At 44.2% G+C, this 9,876-nt stretch overlaps 1 protein-coding gene across 2 annotated transcripts in view; it reads right to left on the bottom strand.

Annotated features, from left to right (window-relative positions):
- The window catches only part of SLC39A6 (solute carrier family 39 member 6), a 32,117-nt gene extending 22,640 nt beyond the window's left edge, over positions 1 to 9,477 (bottom strand). For both annotated transcript variants that reach the window (XM_073678603.1, XM_073678602.1), the window contains exons 1-2: positions 8,911 to 9,477; positions 6,444 to 6,627 (exon numbers count right to left, since the gene is read on the bottom strand). In XM_073678603.1, coding sequence (XP_073534704.1) covers positions 6,444 to 6,627; positions 8,911 to 9,384 — 658 coding nt within the window. In that variant the 5' untranslated portion in view covers positions 9,385 to 9,477. The remainder of the gene's footprint in view (positions 1 to 6,443; positions 6,628 to 8,910) is intronic.
- Positions 9,478 to 9,876: the final 399 nt, after the last annotated feature.

Here is a 9,876-nt window from a genome sequence, read left to right on the forward strand (position 1 = left end):
CATAACAATTTTTTTCTATTCGGTGACAGATTTTATATACAGAAACAAGGGACAACCATGGGTTCCAACATGGCCCCTCCCTATGCTAATATCTTTATGGCATATTTTGAAGAGAAATATGTATCACCAGACACGGGTACACATCCAGGCATCAGGCTATGGAAACGTTACATCGATGACGTTTTTGTTATCTGGGATAAAGATGAAATAGAACTAAAAGAATTTTTTGCATATCTCAATGGCTGTACACCGCGTATTTCCTTTACTCTGAACTATGACAGATGTCATATCAATTTTCTTGACATTATGGTTATTGTGGATGACAGGGGACATCTTACCACTGACCTATTTGTCAAATCGACGGATCGGAATGCTTTATTACATTATACCAGCTGTCATCCCAGACATGTAAAAAAAATCTCTTCCAATTTCACAACACACAAGAGTCGGCAGAATAGTGTCAGACCCTTCCCTCAAAATTCGACTTCACGAGGAGATGGGACAAAAATTTATCAACAGAGGATACCCACCTTGTCTCTTTTCCATCATTGGAATCGAGACAACGCACACCGATATCAAATCGGATGATTTTTGTAAATACCTACCATCCATATCAGACATTGATTCAGGATATTCTCCGAGATCATTGGTCGGTATTAGGCAGATCCTACCCGAAAATAATTGATTTTCAGCAGCCTGTTCAGATATGCAACAAGAGACCACCAAATTTGAGAGATAGGTTGGTGAGGGCTGATATTGTCAGTTTTCATACTAATATATGTCAGAGGACTCTGGCAGTGCCTCGCATGGGCAACTTCCCATGTTTGGGGTGCCGCCAGTGTTCCAACATGACAAAAGGCAGTTTCTTCACTCATCCATCATCAGGCAGGAGGTTCCCCATTAAGGGATATTTTACATGCGAATCCTCTTTTGTGGTGTATTTGATCAAGTGCCCGTGCGGTCTCAGATATGTTGGGGAGACCACCCAGCATATCCGAGAGAGCATTAGCAAACATAAATCCACTATCCGATGTAAGTACAATCTTTTACCCATCCCCAATCATTTTTCCACACACCACCACTCAATTGCACAGCTTCGCTTTCAGGTTATTGATCATGTCCCGCCTAGTAGGAGGGGGGCGGGAATAGGATACAGATACTCAAGGATAGAGAAGCTTTTTGGATTTTTACCTTGAAAACGTTGGAACCACACGGTCTCAATAGAGAGTACGAGATCCAAGTTTGAGCACTTTTTCCCCCCTTTTTGTCATATTGACCATGAGAGAGCTCTCTATATGGTCTGTTACTAGTTCTTTCATTCCCTTATATTAATGCCGTATTTGTTTCCCTGACACTATACTAATATTTATTCTTTTTTCCTTCCAGACCCTACATGTATAAACATGATTTGTCCCTTCCAGGTTAACGATGAATATGAGACCATATATCCTTTGTTACAATCTCAATGTATTAGATACCAATATATTTCTTCATTTACCTTATTATGTTATCGGTGTATTCCACAGTGTATGTCATGCTCACTCTGCCCCTCTTCCTCCTTTTTCCCTCCCACCCCCCTTTTCTTTCCCCTCTTTGTTCCTCTGCTTTGTTATCATCCTTCCCCATATGGACATTAATATATACATACTGCGTTATTCAGTTATGGTATACCATATATTGTCCCCAGCTAGGCAGTGGAACGCATAGCTTGTGTTCCATTACGAGATTTAGTCCGGAAACACGCAGCTCGCTCGATGATGCGTTCCATCAAACCGGAAGTTACGTTCTAAAACTCCGGAAATTGGACACACAGCACAGGGTATAGCGCTATTTCATGCCTGATAGCTGCATGCACAGTACACCACAGCCACCGTCACAAGACGCACTTTGAAGCACACAGGTATGTTCCACCAACATAGTGGAATCTTGTCTTTATGTTATCATGCATCCTTGGACAATTTTATTGATAAGGACCCATTTCATCCCTAGACTGGCAAGCGCAGTTATCTTGCAGTCCCTGGTGGCAACACCTCCAACACCCATTTTAGGTGATACACCTGACACCTTAATCTATTGGTAGGTATACTCTCATTTAACTATATTTAGCATTACATTCATTATATTGCTGTTTTATATGGGTCTCTTTCTTTACTATCATTAGTAGCAGCATTAGCTGCCTGGGTATCCCATACTGTTTCGGAAGACTCTCCACCTGCATTGGTTAAAAACCTACAATCTTGGGTATTTACATATTTCTGTTATATCTCCTTTACTTCTCCGTTTCGGGTCTGTTGTCTTATGTCTCATATGGAGTATATATACTGTAGACATATGTCTCACTGTGTTATATGGATATTATTCCTTAATGCATTCCACAGTATAATACTTGCTCTATTGTCTTGTTTTGTGGGATGTTGTCCCATTTCTTTCAGCTTCTTCGTCATTATGTTTAACAATATACATTCATCTACTATCAAAATGTACACAAATCCGTGGTTTTCCCACTATTATGTTAGCTTTTCTAGCATTAATATTATGTTTTTCTTTATTTGTTTTCATGATCTTGCATCAGTTGATTTGAAGCCCCTGATGAAAACCCCGGTGGGGTTGAAACGTTGGGCAGCTACCTATTGGAGAATCATTAAAAGGAACTTTTTGGAATTGAAACTATTGACTCCTTGTATCTGTTCATGAGTGCCGGAACCTAATTTTACTTATTGGACTACGTTGTGTTCCTGGCACCTACTTTTCATAGTTGAGCCTGGTCTTAACATATTTTTGAGGTGTAGTAAAAAGGCTGCACAGTAAGAATGCTTTAAAAATCGAAGTGTTAATAGTTTATTTTTATCTATTAACAAAATGCAAAGTGAATGAGCAAATGAGAAATCTAAATTGCATCAATATTTGGTGTGACCACCGTTTGTCTTCAAAACGGCATCAATCCTTCTAGGTATACTTGCACATGTCAGGGATTTTGTTAGCTTTGAATCAGGAGTACAATTAACCAATTATACCAAACAGGTGATAATGATGATCATTTACATATGAGCACAGTCATTAACTGAAAGTAAAACAGCTGTGTAGGAGGCTTAAAACTGGGTAAGGAACAAAAAAACTCTGCTACAAAGGTGAGGTTGCGGAAGAGAGTTTCATGTCACAGAGCATACGCTATGGCAAGACTGAGCACAGCAACAAGACACAAGGTAGTTATACTGATCAGTTAAGTCATCTCCAGGAAAAGATTTCCAAGCAGACTGGGGGTTCAAGATGTGCTGTTCAAGATCTTTTGAAGACGCACCAAGAAATATTAAGCGGTGAGGACTGTAAAAGTGGGCAGCCAATGAAACATAGACCCTGATTCAAAGCAAGCATGTCAGAATTCTGGCGTAAAGTCTTGAAAAGTCACAATCTTTTTGAGAATCACAGAGTAGCACGAAGACTTTGCGGCTTCTGGAGTTTTGACTATAGCTTCTACCAGCTCCGCTAAAATGGGGGAGCTGGGGCGGAATGGAGACATGACGCCCCAGCTCGCTCAATTCATGACACATTGGCATTCCTTACTCCAAGCATCATATACCAGTCCCTAGCAAGAGTAAGATTTCTAGCATGGCGTACACCACTTTTCAGATGCTCCCGATTCATTAAAAGTTGTGCACTTCTTAATAAATTAGGAGTGTCTGACTCTTGTTGTTCACACCAGTCTTGATTAATCAATGACTTAGTGCAGCAGATGAAAGACACATTATGATTATTTTCCTTAGAAATTGGAAGATGTCCAGCAGTGCCATCAGCTCAAATGGCAGCAACCAATGGGACTCATCATCCATCAAGTGTACAGGGAAGTTTGACCAAAAGTGGTCTTCATGGCAGAATTTGTGGCAACAAAAACCATAAATGGAAACAAGGTTAAGCGACTCAGCTGTGCATGAAAACCTAGGAACAGAGGTGTAGAAAAATGGTAGCAGGTGCTCTGGAGTGACAGCCAAATATTAAAAATTTTGACTCATAACAGAACACCATTTATTCTCCAAAGAGTGATACAATGAGTTTTTAGAGGCAACAATTAAGCATGGTGGATTCCTTGCAAGTTTGAGGCTGCAGTTCAGCAAATGGATTTGTTCAAGGTTAATGGTGTACTAAACAGTGGTAAATAAAAAACAGATACTTATCCAAAATGGAATACTATCAGGGAGGCACCTGATCGGCTTCAAATTTATTCTGCAGCATGACAATATCCCCAAACATACAGCGAGGGTAATTCAGAAGTACCTTCAGAACAAGGAGTCCTAGAAGTGATGATATGGCCCCCACAGAGCCCTGATCTTAACATAGAGTCTGTCTGGGATAACATGAAAAGACAGATGGATTTGTGCAAGCCGACATCCACAGAAGATCTGTGGTTTGTTCTCCAAAATGTGTGGGGAACAACCTCTCTGCCGAGCTTCTTCAAAGACTGAGTGCAAATGTACCTAGAAGAATTGATGCTGTGTTGAAGGCAAAGGGTGGTGTCACCAACTATTGGTTTGAGCTAGGTCTCTCTTTTGTTCATTAATTAAAATAGTGTGAGGGAAAATTCCAGTTTTATGCATCAGGACAAACATCTGGTCCATTAGAAGGACTTACAACTGGGTAAATACATCCTCAGATAAAACACATGAGAAAATACGTAGCATCACTAGAGGAATCCGGCTATGCAATTGCAGCTAGGTTTTTTTTTTTTTTTTAAACTCAGGACTGCTCCAGACCAGCAAACTGAAAAAAACTTCTGCTTTTATAGAGGTGGTCACGGTTGCTGATGAACAATGAATCATGCTGTCCGGTCTAAATTGATAAATCTGCAGTTACTCTGTGTGACTGCAGACTTCTGAATCCCCCCAGCGCAGGCACTGTTCTTTCACTGCAGACACTGCGCACGTTGCATAAAAATCAGGTAGAAATCTGCCCAATGTTATAAAGTCCCGACAGCTCCGTAATCACGTTACAGGCACAGAAAAGAACCACGGTGACAATACGGTGTCAGTAATCAGAGAACATTTAGGAGGCCCTGCTTTCTTCTTATTTGTAGAATAATTTCCTTATTTTATTGAAAGGATTATTCCCATCTTTATAGATGGACATAGTCAGATTATGAATGTAAAAACAACGCCTTTCACAATTTATTTGATTTAAATTTGCAGCAGTCTCTCAGACACTCACATTTCTTTTGTTTACAGCTCATTGCCTAGGAGACCAGCCACTGCTGTAGTCTAACATGTAAGCACTGCGCTGAAGCTGGGAATAAAAGGTAACAGCGCACTCCAACAATCATGGCTAGTTTCAAAACAGTGCTTACAAGCTCACTAGAAAAGAGCTTGTAAGCATTGAGCCTGTTCCACTGTCTAGCTGTGGTGGTCGGTCTCCAAGACAACGAGCTGTGAACAAAAAGTGTTAGACTATGTGCCCATGATGCAGAAATGCTGCATATTTTTTCCGCTTCTCCCTGGCAGGAAAAACGCATGCGGATTTTACATGCGGTTTTCCCGCCAGGTAGAAGCGTCTGTCAAGCGTTTTTGCATGTGTGTTATCAAGCGCTTTTCCACGCGATTTTAGCATCACTTGGAAAAGTGCTTGACAACTTGGTCACACTATATAAATTCATGCAACCGGCATGGATTTATAGTAGTGTGACCAATTTAGTTATAAAAAAAAAAAAAAAGAATAAGAATGGTAAAAAATAAAAAAAAATAAAAAGATTATACTTACTTTCTGATGTCCTCCCGGTGTTTTCTCCGCTGCGTCCGGTGTCTTGGGAAGCTCGCGGTGTTGAGAAGGACCTGCGGTGACAGGTCACATGACTCAATAACGTCATGGCAGGTCCTTCACAACACCGCGACCCATATAGCAGACCAGACGGAGGAGAGAAAACACCGGGAGGACATCAGAAGGTAAGTATAATCTTTATTTTTTATTTAAATTTTTTTTTTTTTTAACAGGTTCTATGGTACCCAGGTCTGGAGGAGAGTCTCCTCGCCTCCAGACCTGGGTACCATCCGCACATTGAACAGTGTGATATCCGCATGTGCAGATGCAATGATGCGGATGTCACGCAGTCCAATGCAAGTCAATGGCGGCGATTACGCTGCGTGTCCGCAAAATTAATGGACATGCTGCGTATTTTTCCGCAATGATAATCCGCAGCACATGCGGATTATCATTGGGGACCATGCGGCACATATTACCAAGCGTTTTTTAAGCGTTTTCGCTGCGGAAATTCAGCGGCAAAAACGCTTGAAAAACGCATAGTGGGCACGCAGCCTTTAATATCTCAATGAATGAAAATTTTAAAAGTCAGTATATTAGAAAAAAAGCTTGTATTTACAAGCACTGTCCGACAAAACCAACCTAAGAAGATGGGAGTAACTCTAATAATGGAGGTGCCCTTCAGATCAAGTTTGCCTACTTACCTTTTTTCTTGGAGTATACAACTTGGCTGTTTTCTGCCATGTGTTCTTCCTCTGCTCCAGGCACGCAGGACGCCCTGTCAATCTGATTGATAATAGCTGGACATATGAAGCCAAACTCGTGTGCACCAAGGAGCATATGCATATCCATACCATGCACGGTCAGCAGTCTGGAGGCATTCAGACACTAGAATCAAAGGAGACAGGTCACATCTACAGCAAAGCCAACGGGGGTCACCTCCCCTACTGTACATACTAGTTACTGTCCTCCTCCACGTGGGGTTACTCGTACTCCTCAGGCTATGTGTTACACAATTTGTGTTTTGCTGCGTATTTTGCAGCAGATTTTTCCTGCAAATTTTCAGCTGCGTCTACCAGTACCAGAAAATGTATGAGAAACCAGAATACGCTGTTCACACATTGCTTTCTGTTGATGAATATTTTCTGCCTTGCTTGCGTTTTTGGAAAATAGAGCAATGTCACTTCTTTCAGCGTTTTTTCACCCATAGGAAGTAATGGATGGTGAAACAAAACGCAGCAAAAAACGCACCTGCATTTTTTGCAGAGTTTTTGATGGGAAATAGAATGGGATTCTTTTTTTTTTTTTCACAGAACTTTATGTGCATGCCTAAATAAAGACAGAAGGACAGTGGAAAAAAAAAACGCTGCAAAAATGCATCAAAACCTGCATTTTTTGACACAGCTGTTTCCTGCCAGAGAAAAGTTGTCAGCAGATTTGCAGCAGAAAAAAAACACGCGTGTGAACATAACCTTAGTCTCACAAGATTCACCATTAGAACTTAATTCACAATCTATAACAGGACACAAGATCTGCCAACAAAGAGCTATAGGTCTATGGTCATGTATAGCGCTTCTTGGGCAGGAGATGGCATCAATACAGGTGCCCGAAATACAAGATAGCACTCTAGCAAGTAGCAGCGCTCCCCTTACTTCCTTGACGTTCACATTCCCAGAAAATGAAAATAGGCTAACCCCAGTTATATGCTGTAATAACCAGGGCTGTGGAGTCGGTGTCCATTTTGGTGGAGTCGGTATAAGATGGACCGACTCACACTCCTAAAATATATAATAAATTGGGTACAGTAGTTCAATGCAGTTTGGGTGGAATATTTTTTCATAAGAATTTGGGAAAGTTATGAAATGTCCTATAAATGTCCATCCTATTCCTGATCTAAAGGTCTAGACTTTTAGCGGAGATGAATCTGTTCTACAGTAAATTTATCACTTAAACATGAGCCATGTATGAGGGAGTCGAAATCATGGAGTCAGATGTTTGGCTTACAGACTCCACAGCCCTGGTAATTAGAGTGATTCTGATTATTGCTGATCAGATGAATGGCCCATTAGCAGCCAGTGTGGTGGTGCTATCTGGGGGCACACAGTGACCAGTGTGACACTGCCCCATCGCCTCTGTAATACAGACACTCTCCTGTAGGGTGATCCTCACCTCTACCCCTCCAGCAGTGCCTGCTGTGCCAGGTGCAAGGGCAGATCACTGATGAATGGCCAATTAGCAGCCAGTGTGGTGGTGCTATCTGGGGGCACACAGTGACCAGTGTGACACTGCCCCATCTCCTCTGTAATACAGACACTCTCCTGTAGGGTGATCCTCACCTCTACCCCTCCAGCAGTGCCCGCTGTGCCAGGGACAAGGGCAGATCACTGATGAATGGCCCATTAGCAGCCAGTGTGGTGGTGCTATCTGGGGGCACACAGTGACCAGTGTGACACTGCCCCATCTCCTCTGTAATACAGACACTCTCCTGTAGGGTGATCCTCACCTCTACCCCTCCAGCAGTGCCCACTGTGCCAGGGACAAGGGCAGATCACTGATGAATGGCCCATTAGCAGCCAGTGTGGTGGTGCTATCTGGGGGCACACAGTGACCAGTGTGACACTGCCCCATCTCCTCTGTAATACAGACACTCTCCTTTACGGTGATCCTCACCTCTACCCCTCCAGCAGTGCCCGCTGTGCCAGGGACAAGGGCAGATCACTGATGAATGGCCCATTAGCAGCCAGTGTGGTGGTGCTATCTGGGGGCACACAGTGACCAGTGTGACACTGCCCCATCGCCTCTGTAATACAGACACTCTCCTGTAGGGTGATCCTCACCTCTACCCCTCCAGCAGTGCCCGCTGTGCCAGGGACAAGGGCAGATCACTGATGAATGGCCCATTAGCAGCCAGTGTGGTGGTGCTATCTGGGGGCACACAGTGACCAGTGTGACACTGCCCCATCTCCTCTGTAATACAGACACTCTCCTTTACGGTGATCCTCACCTCTACCCCTCCAGCAGTGCCCGCTGTGCCAGGGACAAGGGCAGATCACTGATGAATGGCCCATTAGCAGCCAGTGTGGTGGTGCTATCTGGGGGCACACAGTGACCAGTGTGACACTGCCCCATCGCCTCTGTAATACAGACACTCTCCTGTAGGGTGATCCTCACCTCTGCCCCTCCAGCAGTGCCAGGGACGCTGGCAGATCTCTCTGGACCGGCGACATGCCGCCTCTTCCTGGTCTCCTCACAGGTCGTGTGTCCGTGCTCCACTGGGGCGGAAGCAGACGAGTGATGATCGCGATGATGATGCGGATGGTGATGATGGTGGTGGTTGTGGTGATGAGGATGACCCGGATGATGGTGGTCGTGGTGGGGCTTAGTGTGATTGCTCTTCAGTATCACGCCGAGGCTGTGGATCAGTTTCCGGAAGCCGGCCAGTGTCATGCTCTGGTTACTCTCTCCATAGCGATCGAATAGAAGAAATAGGTTGTGGCGCTGAGTGTTGACCGCCTGTGCCGAGTCCAGTCCGGACGGGGCCGTGCTGCTTGCCTGCGGAGCAAGAGTAACGGTGATGGTGGCCTCGCTCCCGGCGCTCGGCCGGTAGAGAATGGCGGCCACAAGTAACACGTAGAGCGGCCCCATCTCCTCCCGCGTGCAGCCCTTTCTCTGCCGCACTAGACAGGGAGCTCGAGCCCCTCCCACACGTAGTGTCACGTCACATGGTAGGGCGTGGCTTCCTCTGATCACACCCCTCCGAACAGCTCTTACAGCAGCTGTTTTGTGTGCCGTCAGTGCCTCAGGCGGTGCTGAGGAGGGCTAATGGCTCGCTGGTATGTGGGGTTACAGGCTGTGACCCTATCCTTATGTCTGTCGTGGTATTATCTATCCTCTATGTGGCTAGTGCTGAGCTGCACCATGTAAACTGGGATGTCACAGTGCAGCTAATGATCTCATGGGGTAGCTGAACCCACTAACACGATGAGCGTGATCTCCCGTCACATTCCTAAAATGCCAACTCTGTTTCATTTTTAGTTGCCAGTTGGATGCAATGGGAGGTCATCCCCATATACAATTGTATTTCTTTAACCTACAACTCACACCATGTACTTAAAGGGGTTCTCTGAAAAATGTAAT

The sequence above is a fragment of the Phyllobates terribilis genome, unplaced genomic scaffold, assembly GCF_046119375.1.
Source record: "Phyllobates terribilis strain yellow unplaced genomic scaffold, ASM4611937v1 Scaffold_4__5_contigs__length_816908805, whole genome shotgun sequence".
Lineage (NCBI taxonomy): Eukaryota > Metazoa > Chordata > Amphibia > Anura > Dendrobatidae > Phyllobates > Phyllobates terribilis.